At 43.3% G+C, this 19,869-nt stretch overlaps 1 protein-coding gene across 3 annotated transcripts in view; it reads left to right on the forward strand.

Annotated features, from left to right (window-relative positions):
- Window positions 1-16,965, forward strand: part of LOC119649861 (serine/threonine-protein kinase BRSK1) — a 128,442-nt gene extending 111,477 nt beyond the window's left edge. For 2 of the 3 annotated variants that reach the window (XM_038052229.1, XM_038052230.1), the window contains exons 11-12: window positions 6,020-6,195; window positions 6,291-6,488. In XM_038052229.1, the coding sequence (XP_037908157.1) occupies window positions 6,020-6,195; window positions 6,291-6,455 (341 nt within the window). In that variant the 3' untranslated portion in view covers window positions 6,456-6,488. Of the gene's footprint in view, window positions 1-6,019; window positions 6,196-6,290; window positions 6,489-7,393; window positions 7,470-7,542; window positions 7,713-16,629; window positions 16,761-16,824 lie in introns of those variants that run through there. The other variant, XM_038052231.1, reaches the window with a different exon arrangement.
- Window positions 16,966-19,869: the final 2,904 nt, after the last annotated feature.

Consider the following 19,869-nt stretch of genomic DNA (forward strand, 5'->3'; position numbering starts at 1 on the left):
TCAGATCGCAAACATTATGCAGATCTTTAACTTAAGCAGTTCGGCAAAGCGATACAGTGACAGGTAGGATCGGAGCGGTTCAATACGAGTTGGGGGACGGTCGTAATCTGGACATCGCTAACTCTCTCCTTTAACGAACCTCGGACAAGCACCTGTTCCATATCACGGCCATCTTGGTCTTCAGCTGCCTTTCTTCATAAAAACCCCCGGAACCCAGCTGCCCTGAACTGTCCGCGGCATTGTTACTTTCTTCATTTTCTTTCACAAGGGCGGTTGGCGCACCGTGATCGGGAGCGTCCTGTTGCTTGGTCAAAGGTCTGACCTAGATGTAGTCATGAGGCCTTCAAATTACTATCCAGCCTATTAAGCCACCGTTTTTTCGGCCAGCTTTCTGATCGGTTACCATCGGCTTTGATGGTTTCGCTTCCTCTACTGTAAGGTAGCCATCAACAGCCACCTCAGCACACAGCAATCCCTGTGTTAGCATAGCGTAGATCCACTTAATTAAAATTTCATCAACACCAACGGGATCACAGAGCTTTTGAAAAGACGCACTGTCAAGCGCCCCTTCAATGTCCACGAACACCTCCATCGTGTACTCGCTTTTCAAAGTTGCGAACTCTATCTTTGAAACTAAGGAATAAAGAGCTGACTCACAGGACTTTCTGCGTTGGTAAGCATGTTAGTTTTCATTTAGTGGTTGCGACCAAAGCGCCTTCCCACGAATGAGATGCTCAATCAGTCTTTCCAAACTTTTCAGAGAGAATGATGACAAGCTGATCTGTCTGAATTTCTTTGAACACGGTATGAAGGCTACCTTAACATTTTGCCAAGAGAAAGGAACATAGCCCAAAGCAAGACATCCTCCCTTAGCATCATTGGATATGGTATGGTATATGGTAAAAAACGAACACAAACAAAACGAACGAGGAGATAGTGCGAATGAAGAGTGAGCTGGCTGCGTTTATACGGAGCACTAAATTTCGTCGCTCGCCTCAACGCCCGGCGAAGGACATAGCAAGAGCTGAAATACCCGACGAGACACAGGGATGCACAAATAGAGAAGAGGACTCGCAAAGGGACACGGCATCTTCAACGGGAACGGGAACCTTGAACGTACCACGCAATACGGAAAGAGGCACAGTAGAAACTGCTGAAACTAACCAAATAGCTTCGAATATAAGCCGTGTGTCGCCTCCTCTGGCGAAAGCTGAAGAGAAAAGGCTTATTAAGAATGGCGAGATGGTTGTGAAGGTTATGCTATCTGCGACATTTCTCCAGAAAAACATAAGCAAAGGGGTGAAAAACGGGTTAATGGAGCAGGAGAAGCTCCTAGACAGAATTTCGTAATACAGGCGGACATGGAAAGTAACAAAATCCGCGAGAAGCAAAAACAACCGCGCCTCGCGATGAGAACATTGCGAGCACTAAACGGATCGCAGACACCCCACTGCAAAGCGATCTGGGGAAAAACGAAAGGAGGAAGGCGCATCTGAAGGAGACTTCACCCAGGTATTCTCCAGGGCTTAAAAGAACAAGCCGAAAAGGGACAATAGACAACAATACGCCGCATTATCAGAAAAACCTCTGTTTAAAATTAAGGCGGACACGAAGGACGGAGCACCAAAAGATAAGGTGGGGAGACGAAGGAGAACTAGATCGCCAGCTCTGCTTATTAAGCCGACGGAAGGCAAGACGAAGTTTTCAGTGAAATCCGAAGTGTCTTCCATTCGTAAAGCGAAGGGTGGTGGAGTCCTAGTCGAACTAGGCCCGAGGACAACAAATAAAATTACGTCCTGTGAAGCAGTCAAAGGCAGCTGGGAGAGAACGCTTTGGTTTCCAGCCTGGAACCCACGTGTTCTTTGGAAACCCGAGACCTTGACTGCCCCACAGAAAACAACCAGATAGACTTTACCAAGAAATAAGCGGGGAAGCTTCTAAACAGCGGAAAAATCAGAATTGTTTGGGTAGTGTATAGGATATAAATCCGGGCCGCCCCAACCAAATATTACAGATGTTTGAATTATGGGCACACGTCTGCAACCTGCCGGGGACCTGACAGAAAGGCAACATGCCGCAAACGCGGTCAGGCAGACCATAAAACGAAAAGGAAAGCTGCGTGCTATGCAGAGACCGTGGCGCTTCTGATGAGAACGTTGCGCACACTGCGGGCTTTAGAGCAGAACTGGAAAGAGCTAGAACGAAGTCAACATGATTCGCATCCTACAAATTAATATGCACCGGAGAGCAACCGCTCACGAGTTGCTAGTTGCGGAGACCAAAGCTAATTTAGTTCTCATCAGTGAGCAGTACCGAAACAAGGACCCAGTTTCATGGTACCCTGACATATAAAGTACCGCTGCCATCTGATTTCAGAACGGCACCCTCTTTAGGGTTCTTGCCGAGAGGACGGTTTTGTCTGGATTCGATGTTTAGGGATAATGTTTTTCAGTGCCTATCTTACGCCGATTGAGACGATGTCGAACTTTCGACGCAAGTCCTGGATGCCGTTCGACGAGGGAAGACACATAGCCGTAGAACTCGTAACGCTTGACATCGGAAACGCCTTTAATTCCGTAAGATGGAAAGACAATACTTTCCCCGTGCCGAACTATCTCTTACGAATATTGAGGAACTATCTGAGGAAGCGCTCCTTGCTCTATGAAACGCTAAAGGGTCAGAGGAGGATAGAGGTCACGTCGGAGGTAGCGTAGGAATCTATCCTAGGGCCGGTCCTCTGGAACGGTACCTATGATAGCCAACTTAAATTCGACATTCCAGAAGGGTCGCACCTGGTCGGTTGTTGGGATGTCGCGGCGCTTGTTGCTGGACGCATTGCCGAACAGGTGCAAAGCAGACTCAACATATTGATGACGGGTAAGCAGTGTACCGCATTGTCTCTGAGCCGGCCACGATGTTGATCGCGGGAGTGATCCCCGTTGCCCTTCTTACTATGGAGCGTCAAGCCATATATAAGCACAAGAAAGAAGAGCCAAGGGATGTGATTGTTCGTGAAGGATGGCAACGCACTCTAGTCTAGTGGTAACTTTCTTGTCAAAATGAAACTAGAGGCAGACGGACTGCGTGGCTCATTGGCAACTTAGGTGCGCGGCTGAACCGGAAGCATGGTGAGACTGACTATTTCCTTACCCAGTTCTCTTTTTCTCGTAGAAGGTGGGATGGGATTCGTCAACAGGATCTCTCTCCAGGCAACATTATCGAGAAGATGCTTAGGAGCGCTGACAGATGGAGTCTTTGTTACCCATCACTTTCGGGTTCCTCTCGTGCCAAAGAAGAGCTCAACCGGTGGAGGAGCCGGACGGCAGAGTGTTCCTTGAACTGACAGTTCCCTTCCTCCTCTCCCAGATTTGAAGGCTCCACCAGGCGGGAGAGTTCGAGGACTAGCCCGAAGTAATGTGACAAATGGTTACAGGCTAGCTCTCTGACGATGGTTGTCCGGCGACGCACCGTTGCGGGAGTCCAACACTCTGTGCGTAAATGCATCCTCCTACCCAACCCCAAAAAATGCTACGCTATTATATTCTAGCAAGGCCGCCGGAAGTAAGCATGAATTCGCTGCGCGATTAATGCTTGCGGTATCCGCTAGCTGCGACTTCATATTATGGGAAGCAGTCTGACCCAGAATATATATTGCGGTATTTACTTACGGTTCAGCATCAAGAAGATCTTAATAGTGCAATGCAGAAGGAAGGGAGGTTCTCTATGAGTAATTTATCGCAGTCCAGAAAAGACTGTCATTGCTATCGTGATGGGTGATCTGAATGCCAAAATGGGCTCTGAATATCTGAAGGGAAAGCGCAGGCTCGTGGACTGTAACGACAATGAGAGAGAAGTGTTCAGCTTTCTACAGCTTCCACCGCCTCGTCAATTGAGACACACTGTATGAGAATAGCCCCTGCCATAATATCAGCTGAGTATCAACGTACGCAAAATCCAATCAACCATATCGCGGTAGATTCTGGGTGTGCGAAACAACAGGTCTGGAGTTAGGTCATCACATGATAGTCGCTTCCCTTTGTTGCATATTGCGTCCTTATCAACTCACAGGGAGAGAGCTTCGACCCCAGAAAGCCAACACGGCGCGCTTTTGTGAACTCGATATTATTAGTCCCATAAATACGGCTAATCCACATTTGCACATCATACGAAGATATGAGCAGCAACTGATGCTTTTCACCACCAAGCCAAGGATACGTGAATTCCATCTACCACGGCTCAATGAGCATAGACGAAATACCTGGGTAAATCTGGGCATTCCCCACAGATTACGCCACATGCAAGCTGAACTTCACGAGAAACTTTAGGGTGAATTTTCCAATCAAGGCAGAGTGGAAGACCGGCGGCGTGTTGCAAGGTTATGACTCAATATTCTTTACCGACGGATCAAAGATGGCCTGTGGAGTCGGGGAGGGGTTTTTTTCCGAATACACACAGTGTATCCAAGTCGTATGATCTCTCAGGTTTCGCCAGTGTATTCCAAGCGGAAGTACTGGTGATATTGGAAGTCTGTCGATGGTTGGAGACACAACCAAGCAGCCATCAAGACCATGTACTCAGCGACGACATCTTCCAGGGTGGCATTGAACCGTCTGGGCCGCGCCCTCAAGGTCACCCTCCTCTGGGCTCCCGGGCATAGGAACATAGGGGGGAATGAGCGGGCTGCTTGGCAGCCCTTCGGTGAATACAGTCGGTGTTTCGCTGGCGACCGTCTGGGGCCGAGTCTACTCGCACTACCTAGCAGCCGCGGGCTTAAGATGGCGAAGGCTTATGAGCTGTGCCAAGTCAAAGGGAATTCAGCCCGCTAATAACATAGCCCGATCACGAAAGCTCCTGTGCCAGATGCGTGCAAATGCATTCAATATTACGGCGGTCTGCACGGGACCCTTGCCCATAGGGGACCATGTCGCCAGGCTCGCCATACCCTACAATTAGCATTGTCGAAGCTGCAGAGAAGGAAAAGAAATCCTCATGCACTTTCTTTGTGTCCGTAGCCTAATTCTTGCCCAGCTCTAGCTAGAATCAAACTACGGACACTGGGTAAACCATTCTTTAAGAACCTCAGAGGGATTTCTAGCTGCAGGATGGAGAGCTGCTTTCCTTCGTGAATGTTACGGGCAGGCTCTGAAAATCCGAGCCGGCTAGACTCTGCCTCCCTCCTGCTCCTATCATAGCAGTCACGGTCTTAGGAGTTTGTGGCATCAAAACGGCGCACAACAGCGCTAATTGGGCTCCTCGCAGCGGGCACTGATACCTACCTACCCCATGAGTAGCTTCACCATTTCTGTCAGATTATTCGATTAAGTAGCCTCTAAGAGCGGTTGCCCCCTCTCCTCTTTACCAACAATTCCAAAACTTGCGCGGTAAAGGAATTCAGACTTTTCATATAATTACCCACATGACTATAAATGGGGAAAAAATGATACACCCCATCGTGGTATATGTGGAGAACTTTCCTTAAACTCAACATAGAATGACACTATTTACAGCAGGATGAGGATTGACAGTTCCAACTTGTCCACCAAACTTCAAGCTCGGTATAATCGTTTCTGAAAAAGGAGCATGTGATGGGCACACTGACAGTGAACGGATTTTAATAAGACTTTGTTTCTCACAGAATCTGGAGAAGTATCAAGGATAATTTTCCAGAAAGGTCCTGTAATTAGGTTATCCTAGAATGCAGTGCAAAACTGCAATAAAAGGGTAAACATGTCCTGCCCTGGAAAAAAACAGATAGCCAAGAAAGATGATTGAAGGGGGTTGATATGTTACGTTAAGGGTTCACATATCATACACATTGGACAATATGATCATGCCTGTTCTGCTATTTGCTCTATCTTGTTTTGGTATCCCTGCGAGATTTTCCAATTGTAAACTGTTATGGGCATTTATGTTGCCTAAATTGTAATAAAAGAAATGAAAATAATAAACAAACTAAAAGGATCACATTCACCTCCGAAAGAACATACTCAACCCAAAATCTTATATTGTTTCCTTTCAGAAATTACAACATCTACCGATGAGGTGCATTTAACGCCTGACTCCTCACCGGAACTAACGAAGAGATCATGGTTTGGAAATTTAATGACAACGGAAAAGGATGAGACGTTCACAGTTCTGGTGAAAGGCAAACCTATCGCCACAGTGAAAGCACATCTAATACATGCTTTCTTATCGGTAAGTGACTAAATGAAATTCAGATAAATGCGTGTAAATTCATTTTTATTATATATTCAAATTTGACATATCCTTGCATATCTTTTTTTATTTAGATGGCTGAGCTTTCACATAGTGTAATTTCACCAACTTCATTTAGAGTAGAATATAAACGCAATGGTACCGGCCCAGTGATGTTTCAAAGGCACGTTCGATTTCAGGTAAGATACAATTCGATTTATAATTCGGTATATATAGAACATGTATACTTTTACTGCTAAAGACACGTATTAGGCTTCGAGTACTTTACAGTCTGTAAAAATTTCCCACGCTGCACTTTCTTTTTCTGAACACATCAGGACTTCTTTCCAGCAACATACCACGAATCTCGTCAACTTTCTGAGGATCAAGCTTATGCCATTCAGGTTGGATTCTCTGCGGTCCTACAGAAGCTTCACTAGGATCTTTTTCGAGTTGTCGTTTCCGCAATGAACCTTTCCGTTGCAGGCATGCCCTCAAATAGTTATCGGCCTTCCGGGGTTTTTCTTTACGCGGGGTGGAGCTCTGAAAATCCCCAAACTTAAAATCATTGGAGATAGTTCGCTGAACGCTGGCCGCTTCATCAGCAGTAGAGGGTTCTGCACCTTCTATTCGGGTCGAAGATACCAGTTCGTTCTTGTCAAAATCGTTAGACTTAACACGTTGTAACTGTGCACCAATGTCCTGAGTAACGTTAGATATATCTAAAGCTGTTACGAAAATGTCTTCAGTAGTATCCATTGCCTCGTCCTGTGATAGTATAATCCAATCCGCCTTTACTGTAAGAGAACTTATGTTTGACTGGAGGCAAGCTTGGCAGTTTCATCTTTTTATATGGAGATGGTTTAAGTTCTTCTGTATATTTCAGTTAACCTCATATGAATCCTAAAAATCATTATCTATATTAAAAAGATTTTTGAGGTTGTAAATGGTAATCTGTTCAAAATCAACCCCATTTTATGACAAGATAATAGGAAGTATAAATACTGGCAAACAACTGCCAGAAAAGGGTTCTTACCCTTAAGGTATCTCTTCGACTTTTAGGCTTTTATTTTAAAAGTCCTTCCCAGCTTTAATTTGACAATTAGAAAGAAATTACCAAAATTCTCCTGTACTTTAAGAAACTTAAATATATTATGTTTGTGTGTGTATCTATTTATATATTTTTCAATATTTCCAGGTTGATATTAGTGCGATATGTAAGCAAGGAGATGTTGCTGATATGTTATTTGCAATCACCTTCACTCTACTATCAGGTAAAAGTAATGTCCATCAACCAATCCAAGTGCTCTTGGTTCAGTGTGCAGATTGATTTGTTCTTTGTTTTAGGTAATATTCGACGGTTTCGAAGGATATGTGAACACATACAGTCGCAAGTTTGCTCAAAAAGATTCCCAGGCCCTAGTAGTCCACCGAATATTCCTACTGTAACGCAGGCCGTATCAGAAAGTTCCTCGTGTGGATCAGATTCGAGTGAGAGATTATGTTATAAACGGCAGGTGAGGTTTTAAACTTTGTTGAAAAAAACTAAAAGTTTAAATTTGTTGAAAGGAAAATTAAAATTAGGGAATTCGTTTTCGGTGCTAGGAAAGGCATCCTAAAAGTGTCTATAAATAACTATAATAAGTTGGAAGTTTTAGAGAATATGAATGCTTCTATTTTCATACTGCCTTTGAATTCGAAACTGCAAATTTTCAGCACTTCCCTAATATAACAAGTCGGAATACCGGAAGCTCGCGCTTCGGGTATGAAGGTCTTGTGTTCATCTTATGTGAGAAACTTCAACGCACATTTTTCTGTCCGTATATAGCTAAAAATCCAACATAATCCTTCATATTTTTCCAAACTACGAGACATACGTACATATTACAGCCATAGATATCACGCTCACCCTAAACAAACAAACTGCCTATTACCTACTGTACACATATATGCACGTATCTAAATTTATCGTACCCATATTTCCGATTTACGTCTTATATCTAACTGAATTAGGCACTACCCGCAAAGTTCATTAGCACGCATATATTATATACCTACATACACACATGTCTGGTTGACAAATAACTAAAAAACTAAAACAAAATAATTGTCTGCGACCTGCGAATTCATAAGAATTCATTTCGTTCTGGTATTGACGAATTGATATGTGATGATGACGTCATGCAGGTTGTAGAGTGCACGAAATTCACAAAAAATTGTAAAGTTTCACCCCCTATAACTTTGTTAATAATCGTTGAATTTTCTTCAAATTTGACCAAACTGTGCATTATGTTCTTCGTTACACGCATGCCAAATTTTGTACTTCTGGGATGAACATAAGGGGGGATGCCGGGTAAATTTCTAAAATGTGGAAATATACTATTATTAACTTTATTTGTGCAGATATCGGAACCGGATATATTTTGAGGCCTAGATTTCGTAGAGATGCACCACTGTGATTTTTTTCAGATTTTTCGGTTGGATAGGTTCTGAGAACGAGACCTGTTACACTTTTTGTGGGTCATATTTTGAACCCTCACTCCCCTGTGTTTCATCTAATATCAAATATTGAACCAGATTCGAAAAGTACTAATTGAGACCTTTCATTTGATACCCTACATGGCTACATTCTGTGAAAAAAAAATTGGCAGCCTTCATTCACATGTATGGGGAGCCCCCCCTTAAACTTAACACAAGGTGGCGCCACTTACTGCATGTAAAGGGATCACCAGATTACATACTCTCACCAATTTTCGTGACAATCGGTCTAGTCGTTTCCGAATAAATCGGGTGTGACAGACAGACAGACGGACAGACAGACACCGTCTCGATTCTAATAAGGTTTTGTTTCACACAAAACCTTAAAAGTGGAACGCTTATATTGCCCTTTGCTTCTATGGGTTGGAATGGGGATCATATCTTTCTTCATCCTCATTGTGCGGTTAGCTAATTTTGTCAATTTAATGGAAGTCATGCTTCCATTTACCAATATTAAATAGATTTCAAAGCCAATCACATAAGCTATATGACCGAAAATGATCCCTTGAATGAAATATTTCCTCTAACTTTCCATTTGCCCACATCATCATCAATGGAACGATAGCCAAAATCAAGCCTGAAACTCCTCTACTGACATTCGCTATAAATAATAATAATCGTTGGTACAACAATCCATATTGGATCAGGGCCTTGAAGTGTGTTAGAGCATTCATTCAAGACCGTAACGGTACACTACAGTAGACTGTAGGAGACAATGCGGTCAGCATTGCGCTCGCCCGAGATTATTACCCTGATTTGATTCAGGTACTCATTCAGAGCTGAGTCGACTGGTATCCGACGTCAAATCACGATACAAATCCCTCTGCCACCAGCGAGATTTGAACCGCGACCTTCCGTACGACAGCCTTGTGCTCTAACCACTCAGCTATCCGGCTATAAAGCACTTTTAAAAACTAAAATGGGCGTAGGTGTTAATTGGATGAAAATCACAACAGGGTTTTAGGGGAGAGAAATGATCAAAAAGATAGTAAGAAGTGCCTTCTTCATGAAAAACCCCGGAGCGTTGAAAGTCCTTCGTTTCGAATATCTCATAAAAGCTTCCCTCCCCTCGGATCATGAAAGCGGTGTTCAACCCTATGACTTTTTTCGTTGGCTTTATCAAGTATGATGGCCAAGTAATGCGACAGCAAAAGTAAAAGAATTAAGTCCGTCTATACCTTCTTCTTTTGTCCCGTTCACAAGCGGGGTCGAATCGTCGTGATCGCCTCGCCATTTGGACCTATCAAATACCTGATTTGGATGTAACCTCGAGGCTTTTAAATGTCCATCCAGCGTATCAACCCACCGTTGTTTTAGCTAGCCTTTTGGTCGCCTACCATCGACTTCGATGTTCAAACCAATCTTGGCAAGTGAATTCTAGTTAACGCGAATTACGTGACCATACCATCGAAGACGCCTCTCTCGCAATTTTTCCACGATCGGTGCAACTCCCAAAACGTGTTTCCCCAAGATGACCTTGGCTAAAAAAAAAAGCACCCCCCATGCCAACAAGGTGAACCTCTCAATGTCAAGATAGCTAATCTGGTTGAAAATATGTCTGAGGTAGCCAAGGTTTCCTTTCCTGTGGGGAACTCGGCTAAAACAATTTCAAACTCCAGAAATGAATATTTACGACTAAAGCACCAAATACAGACAGTATTCGGCTTTAGTTGACTGAATCCAGACAAATCAAGACAAAAAAGAGCGAATGCATCTGTTATACCTATACACGCAAGGAGAAACAGCAAAGATGTTATCAATATCAAACGTCAGAGTTTGGTGACAGTGTCGGTATTTTTTAAAACGGGGTAAGCGAACCGTTTCATTACGGATCCACGTGTCAAAGAACTCGACCTTAACCCTTCATACCGTTTAGTGTGACGTACCGCTATGGCATCATTAAGGGTGTATCACTTAATTGGACGGAAGAAAGAATCGTTCAAACCCCAGAGTCCAACGTAAAAGTAATCAAAGCCCTGAGATTCACAAGAACTGACAGTGAAAATAAACAGGTGAAAATACCCACGGGCACTGTAAAATTAATTCTTGCAGAATCGCTACCTGTGTCAGTAATAATTGGGAAAACCTATTCTAAAATCGATCCCTCTGAAATGAGAGAAAGACAGTGCTACAACTGTGGGTACTTAGGACATATTGCTAAGGTGCGGCCAAAGGTCAATATAAGTACCAGAGCGAAATGTGGATTGGTTCCCACGATGGAGCATAAAACCTGGGAAACATCTGTTGAACCAACACCAACAGTTCTACTATCTTCACCTCCACGTCGTGATCGCTGGGAGTTTTTTCTCCATGAAAAACTGCAGACGGGGAAGAATAAAGACGAGTCTACCGCGCCTAAAAACAGAACAACTGGTCCTCCAGGTTGGCGAGTGAGTTGAGCTGACAACCCTACACGGCAAAACAAAGTTACGAAACCACAGAAGGAGCCTCAGACAGGATGGATTTCAAAACGACGAACCCGGCAGTGACAACAGAATAACAATTTGCGCATTTTCTCATGGAACGTGCGCTTCCTATACAGACCGAATGCTGCTGAGCAGCTAGCCGACACTCTGTTGCAATATAGGGCTGATATAACAGCGTTGCAAGAGATGCGATGGACAGGGACCGGTTTCCTGGAGAAGAGCCGCAACACCACATATTATAGCGGCCATCCAGTAAATCGTGTACTCGGAGTAGGTTTCTTAGCCAGCCAGAAAATAAAACCCGCTGTTCTCGGCTTTGAAAATATAAGCGAAAGGCTATGCATTCTGCGTTTGCGATGGAAATTTAGAAATAAAGGCCTCATAAACGTTCACGCCCCTACAGAGAAAACTGCAGAGTCGGAGAAAGATACTTTTTACGAGGCAGTTGAACCGGATCCTCGAAGCCTGTCCGAGGTATGATATCAAAATCATACTTGGGGATTTCAACAGTCAACTAGGGACGGAGCCCGTATTCAGGCGACACGCTGGCTCCCATAGCTTACTTATGGATACCAATGATAGCGACCTGAGGATTATTCAGTTTGCAGTATCACACGAAATGGTTGTTGGAAGTACCTGGTTTGCACGGAAAACGGTCCACAAACATACATGGGCCTCTCCAGACGGGACCACTTTCAACCAAATTGATCACGTGTTGATCGAACGCCGCCACTTCTCAGCCTTGATGAACTAGACTCGGATCACTATCTCGTTGACATAGTGCTCCGAGCTCGAATTACGACACCACCAAGAATCCGCTTTCACACTCAGGTGAGAGGGAATTCCGTAACACGTATAAGGGCGAAATGAATACCGTAATAACCGCAGTCAACAGATTTCCTGGAAATGAAGCATCAACAAATGATCTTCACAACCACCTGAAGAAGGTTATCATTGATGCAGCCACAAACATACTTAGCCCCAGCCGCAAGACGTTGGCTGGTTCGACGATGAATGAAAGCTAGCAACGGAACAGAAGAATATCGTATCCCGAGTAATATTACATTCTCAAAGAACGCGAGCACGCGCAGAGACTTATCACGAACTCCGTCGAGGGGAGAAGCGACTTCACAGACGGAAAAAGAAGCCTGGAAGAATCAAGTCTGTGAACTAGAAAAATACAGAGAGCAACCGCACTAGGTGCGCAAGTTTTACCAACAAGTCAGCAGGATGAAACCTTACTCTTCGATGCTCATCCCGCCAAGACAAAGAGGGAAATCTGATTTCCGACAGAATGGGCATATTGGAGCGATGAGTTGAGTACTTTGATGAGCTACTGAACAACCAGAACATCGGCGAGTTGGAGGTCCCGCCAACTGAAGACGACGGACAAATACTGCCACCACCAAGTATAGAAGAAACAGTCCGTGCAATTCATCGGCTTAAAAATCCTAAGTCGCCAGGAGCCGATGGAATTACAGCCGAATCGGTAAAATATGGAGGCGACCAATTATACCAAGTGGTCCATCAACTTGTGCTCAGGATGTGGGGCAGCGAATTAATACGACGACTGGCAAAGAGGCGTTATCTGTCTCATACACAAAAAAGGAAATATCATACAATTGCAGCAATTATAGAGGTATCACGTTGCTGAGTACCATCTATAAGATATTCTCCGCCATCTTGGTCCGGATAGCCTCATACGCTCAGAACATCATTGGTCCATATCAAAGAGGCTTCACTCCAGGCAAATAAGAAGCAGATCAGATTTTTTCTCTTCGGTAAGCGATGAAAAAACTATTGGAATATGGACATCAGTTGCACCATCTTTTCATAGACTTTAAAACAGTCTAGATAGCATAGCCAGGGTCAAAGTGTACGCTGCCATGAGAGAATTCGGTATCCCAACGAAATTGATAAGACTGAATAGGCTGACCCTGACCAATGTGCTATGCCAGATAAAAGCAGGAGGATCACTCTCAAGACCATTCGACATCAACAACGGTTTACGACAAGGGGATGCCCTAGCATGCGTCCTCTTTAACGTGGCCCTCGGGAAAGTGATCCGTGGTGCTGAGGTAAATCCAAGGGATACGATTTTCCTTATGTCCACCCAACTACTGGCCTATGCTGACGATATTGACGTTTCGAAAGCTCTCCTGACATTCTTTACCGCTTGTCGCATTGAAAGAGATCGCAGGATCGTTGGACTTCTCCTAAATCGGTCTTATTGTAAGTCCTGCGAAATCTTCCTTCCAGATATATTTACATAAATAATGCAACGGATGCTCTACATTTAGGACACTTTCCTGCAACCTTGTAATCAGTTTTTTTCAAAAGTGTTGTTCATCTCTGAAACAGCTCCATACATACACTGCCGCAAGTCCTTGCGTACACCTGAATCTATCCGCCACCTGAGGTTTTACCTGATGGGACATTTCTTAACTCCCTACAGATCCACCTGTCTATCTTGTGTTCATCGATCCGCTTCCACGATTCCGCAGTCAGCCAGATCTTATGATCCCATATTCGTGACAGATAGCACCCGAAAAAGGAGCATTTTTGATAGCGGCCTAATGCGGGTTACTCATTATATCTATCGTCCGATCAGCAAGATAGCTCGCCCACTGTCAACCGACAACTGGATCATACAAGCCGTCGACGTTGAACTTTGGGAATCGCTGCTCCTCAACCCTGCGAGAAGTGGTCGACGCAACAGGCAAGCGAACATCAGATGGTGATCACTTTCTAGGCCGATGTCAGCGCCTCTTTTGTTACACACATCCTGGAGGCACCTACTAAATCTACAACTGATCGCGAAATGGTCCATCTGATTGCTCATCGAATCCGTATGACACCGTATATCGGTTGAAACCCAACTAACCTTATGGCAGGGTCTGTGCTCGAACAATGCGCCACTAGTGACGAGGCGGTGATTATATCAGCCGGGCAGCTATGAGAAAAGGGTTTTTAATGATCTTGGGAAGGAATCAGTAGTCAGCGTTGAATCCCTTCCGTAGCCATTGAAATAATCATACTGCGCTGCAGTAGTCTGTTTCTATCGCGGACTAAGAGGAGGGTTGAGGGGGAAAGGCACTCGTATTTGTAGTAACCAGGCTCTTTAACTGGAGCGTGTTTGTCGATTGGAGTTTCGAAGGCAGAGTTGAATTTCCAGATGTAAGTGTCTAACTCATCATTAGAATAAATGCGCGATTTGTCCAGGGGGGGCCCAGTGCACTGAATAATTCGCGTTGGAAATCGTCCCAGTTTGTCAGATTGAAGAAACTGCGGATGGTGGGCTGAGGACATGGTGGTCGGAGGTTGCCAAAGAGAAGCTGCTAATGAGACATGCTGAGAGATTGGACGAGATTATAAAGCAGAAGGAAAGAAGGCCCTCGAGGAAAAGATGGCACTCCAGCGTTACTGATGTTTACGCTATGTAATAAGCCTGACTGGAACGAATCGAAGAGAACTTTGTCATTTTCGTTGTTAACTGAGTCGCCTCAAGATACGTGCCTAGCATTGAGATTACCACCGAGGAGGAAGGCGTCGAAACGATTTCGATTTCCTAGAGTTCGGACAACATGGGAGTGAGCTGGCGACCTGTGCCGTAGAGAGAGCCGATTAGCACTCGGAGGACGCCTCCACTCCTAGCAGGAAGTCTGACCACTGCTAACAGGCAGTTTGATGCCAGTACAGCCGATGCGATGCTATTTGCCCTAAGTCCCGATATGACTGGGATGGCTGTGCCTCTGTCCGCGTCTTTGCGGAAAGTAATATATCCAGGAGCATGTAGTTTTACGTCGGGGGCTTCCTCCAGTCTTATTTCGTTTAGAAGAGCGAGATTGGAATCGGAATCCTCGAGGAGCTTGTGGATAGCAAAACGTTGGTCATTAGAAATGAGGGAATTAGTGTTGAGTGTGAGCACCTTTATTTTGATTGTCTAATAATTTGAAGAGGCGTTGTAAGTACGCTTTGGGTTTGTCTTCAGGGGGGAGACGGAGATAGTTGTGGTAGAAGTCAGAGATTTTGTTCCACAGAGAAGAGAATGACATGTTGAATAGGGGCCTGGCTTCCATGACAAACCCCTGGGAATGGAAAAATGTGGGGGCGAAGAAGAGCTAAGGGTTTCGTGTCTTACTTGACCCCTGAGCACTACGGCGAAAGACGGGGTTAGTGAGGGAAGGGTGGAATGAGGCAGAGGGCTAAGCTGAAAGACACGAACAGCGGAGAATTTGTCGAGGGGGGGGGGGCAGAGCGGGAGTGCGGGATGCTTGATTAATTTCAGCCTAGGAAGTTGGCTAGGTGACCCAGTTGAGCATAATGTGCGTATTTATCCGCGTTGTATTATACAATCGAACGGGGGCAGTCCCTAGAGGTGTGTGGGACTGCGCACTTGACACATCTGGGATCGTATCCGCAGTTTGAAGAAACGTGGCCAAATTGTTGACAGTTGCAACATTGGGTGACATCTCCCTTTTCTGGGTTTCTCCCACCTGATCCGCCGTTGAAGTAGGATATTTTGTTTAGTGACTATGTTGGCATCTGCCTCGGAATTGAGGGCCACACTGAAGAGACTTAAGTTGGTGCGGTTGGCTCGTGACCACGAGGTAGAAAGCCTTAATACGCGGATTGGCGTAACTTGTGTTAACTTCTTAATTTCCGATGCCACGTCTTCGGGAGTGTATTCGTGAGAAGAGATTTCTCTGAGGATGAGGGTTGGCTTCCTCTCCTCCTTCAAAGTGAAGGAATGACCTTCCAGTTTGGTGATCTTGATTAGAGGGAGGAGTTTCTTATGGGTATTGGGGAAATTGAGCCGGACTTTGATCCTGTCGGCCGGTAAGTTGGTAATCTCAAATTTGGCATTTTTGTCGATGTTCTTAATAACAAGGCCCAGTGCCCTGTCAGTGAAGCTATACAGAAAAATCGGAAGGAGAAAGCTAATTCTATTCTTATCTTTAATTACCGACGGGTTGGCCGTGCCGGCACATTTCGAAGCTCCAGGACATGCGTAAGTCCCTCGGGGCGATGCTCGTTGTCTGCGAGAAGATGGAAGCGATTTTTCTTCGCTGGGGCCTCGGTGTCCGAGACGCCCTAATCCGTTTGTTTTCGCGTGAACACAGACTTACATAAAACAAGTTGGAATTCGTTTTGAAATCCATGGATTTAATTGACAGAGGAATTTGATTCACCGATCCGAGGGCTGTCTGGTCCCCAGGAGGGAAGCTCTGGCCGTCGTCGATGATTATGGGAGGTCAGTCGTCGTTAAGCATTTCTGGGGCCGTAACAGTCTTGGCGAATCATTCTCTTAGGCGGACACAAGCAAACTCTTCAGTTCTAAATCCCTTATCATTAGTTATATTATGCAAACTACTGACACCAACGTATTGCCTTTCCTTAATTCTTGCTGAAGTCCCTAAGCACAATTTGTAGTGCTGCCATTATACTCATTTTTGTTCTTTTTTTGCAGATCGAGAATGAGTTAGATACAGATACCATCTTCGACTGTAAAACGGGAAATGGAAGGAGATCATCGGCGAGCACGAATAACAATAATCCTGTTCTATGTGATCCTGGTAGTCCGAAAACTGTACGATCTAAGTAAGTCCTGCATGAAGTGTAGTTGGCGTAAATAGTACTGATATCATATCTCTATAATTCCCAGTTCTGAATCGACTGAACATGATCGTGCCCGTGAACGTCCAAATGTCGATAGACAACCGACAACTATGTCGGGCAGTGCAATAGCATGAGAATTATTTCTCTGATTTAGTTATCGATTGAATCGATTAAAATTTTGGACGAGTAAAAGGCACAGCAATAGCAACATGATTGAAAGCAACAACAATAACAACTTCAACAATAACAACAACAATACCAGTAATGCATACAAGACAATTTTTGAGATACCAACTACCAAGATTACAACCACGGCGACGTTGATGAAACCATCCCTACCATCATCTGTAATACGTACGGAAACAACTACAACGAAGAGAGTTCACTACCATTACTATCCCACCCACACTTACGCAATAGGAGGTGTCGCCCCCAGTTCTTATCATCAGCATCCCCATCATCAGTTCAGCCATTCGGCCCCGGCAGCACGCTATAACGCCACATATACTGGCCTACGCTTATGGATTTTCGTTCTTCTGCCACTACTAATTGCAATAATTGCTATTTATATTTGTAAATTTCACTCGAATTTTGTTACTGATAGCACTACTACTAATAGCGAACTAGAGCGGTCTAAGGCTCACAATAGCATCTAAACGCGTTCCCTTTCCATTGAGGCTACACCCTTTCGGCGCAACCCTCCTGAAAATGCTTTGGCTCTACGGAATATAGTTACCAAATTGTTCGCCAACCCCAGAGGTCAGCTCAATCGCAAATGGCATACTGCATTGTACAAAAAAAACTGCATATTCATCCAAAATTCATTTGATCGTGCATTTTGAAAACTAAATCAGAGAATTCGGAGTCGAAATCCAAGAAATTACCTTGCGATTATTCCATTTAGATATTAAAGGAAAAATGAATAAAAAAATGTTTAAAAAAAATCATTAAATCATCTGCTAGTCGTACTTATAGAAACTCCTTAACCTATAGACCTCTACTTGGAAACTCACACTTCACGTAAGGATAAGGTTAAAATAATGAAATTTTAAGAGTAAGGAATGTTGCAAAAATATTCATTTCGCAGTGAAACAAAAGAATTAATAATCGTAATATGCATAACAAGCTCTAAAGGACATAATGCAAATTGTTGATTAGTATTAAATTACAAAAGTAAAACCAGACGAGTAAAATTAATTTAATTCACTACTTAAACCAAATAAACTATTGAAGACGAAGGTAAACGTGGATAAATCAAACAAATAATACTCAACAAAGCAACTGTACGTTACTTACTATTTAAAGTACTCAAACTAGAAGTTTTCAGAATGGTCATACGAAAAAGATACTCTTAGTGAAGAAATATTGAACGCCCTCACTCTTTTGCAAGCTTCGTCGTTCTCATGAGAATTTTCCATAAATTTCATTCATTTTATATGACATAGCCATGAATATATAGCACGACAGAAAAAGGACTTACAGAAACGTCTCTAGATCCATACGGCAACCACATGTGTATAATGTAAAAAATAAATCCGCTAAATTCGTGAGGACAACAACCTAATCACTACAGAATATTAAAACGAAATAAAGAATGAACAAATGCTTATTGCTAAATCATTGCTTAGATATTATAAATAATAAAAGAAATTATATCGATATTTTGCATACCAAAGGAAATCAAGTGAAAGAGCTAAACATATTCTTTAGAAAACTTACCGCTACTATTACTCTGTTTACAATAAAGGACCGTAACGACCACAATAATTCATAAAAATAGTAAAAATTCACTGCATGGAAATTTGGATATTCAAGAAAAATCTACAACCACTAGACTAATTACAATACTGCTGAGGAAAAATCCGGAAAACTCATCAAAATTACAGGAACACCGTCATGTCATCAGTTTAAAACTAAAGAAAAGTAAAAAGTAAAAATGAAAAGTAAAACCCAAAATGAAATTTATTTTCCCAAAATGAATTGTGCAAAAAGACGATAAAAATGCTATAAAACTAAAAGAAATCTAGTCAGTGTACATAATATATTTAAAATGATATAGAAAAGCAAGTGAAGTATTTTGGTAATACGCCGCCTTATTAAGGTATTTATGTATTGTAAAAAATTATAACCATTGCAATTTCACGTTTAGGCTGCTGTTATTTGTTTAAAATATGTTTCAAGCTATTGAATTTATGTCTTTTTGGTTATCTGGAAACATTGATTTTTTTGATGATCAGAATTGGAGCATTTTGATGTTATGATAGTGTCGCTGTTTGCTTTATAATCTTATAAAAAACATTATTACTATTTTTTTATATTTCAAAACCATTTCAATTTAAAACTATTTTATTATTATTTAATTCATTTTATTATATTTTATTTTATATTTTTATTTCGTCCCTAAATTGCCAAGAATAAGTCCTTTGCCAATTTTTTGGTACATATTTTATTTTATATGAAAAAACCATTTTTATTTACCATAAATTTACAATAATTAAACTATATTTTCTCGTTATCACAATCTAGGCAGATGCCGGATTTTACCTAAACCAGCACTAAGTGCCAAGCATTTAGGCTCGGACAGTCCTACCTACTTAAAAACTAAAGGGGCGCTGGTGGTAGTGGCCGGTGGTAGGTCAATGAGAGAATCGGTCGAGTACTCCCCGCAACATCGAGCATGTATGCAGAATGGTGCACTTCTGCATGGTTTGAACCAGACTGTGCGAAAGTCCGAGGACATCAAGGGAAACCGTGAGAGATTTGGGTACAATACCTGTAGCTAACAATATTATGGAAACTACAACCACCCGCTCGAGACGCCAAATTTCTTTGATTTCCCGAGCCAATGGCTCATAGTCCACCATCTTCTCTTCGTCTAGAGTACGTTGCCGTTCTTCGCGAGCAACCACCTCCCTTGGCTCATCTCCCTTGTGCTTGTATATGACTCGACGCTCCTCAGCAAGAAGGGCAACGGAGAACACTCCCGCGATCACCATCACGGCGGGTTCAGAAACAGTGCGGTACCCAGACGCCACCCGCAAAGCTCCCCGTCTCTGTATTTCCGCGAGACGTTTACGAAATACCTCCTTGT

The sequence above is a fragment of the Hermetia illucens genome, chromosome 2 (assembly GCF_905115235.1).
Source record: "Hermetia illucens chromosome 2, iHerIll2.2.curated.20191125, whole genome shotgun sequence".
In the NCBI taxonomy this organism is placed as follows: Eukaryota; Metazoa; Arthropoda; class Insecta; order Diptera; family Stratiomyidae; genus Hermetia; species Hermetia illucens.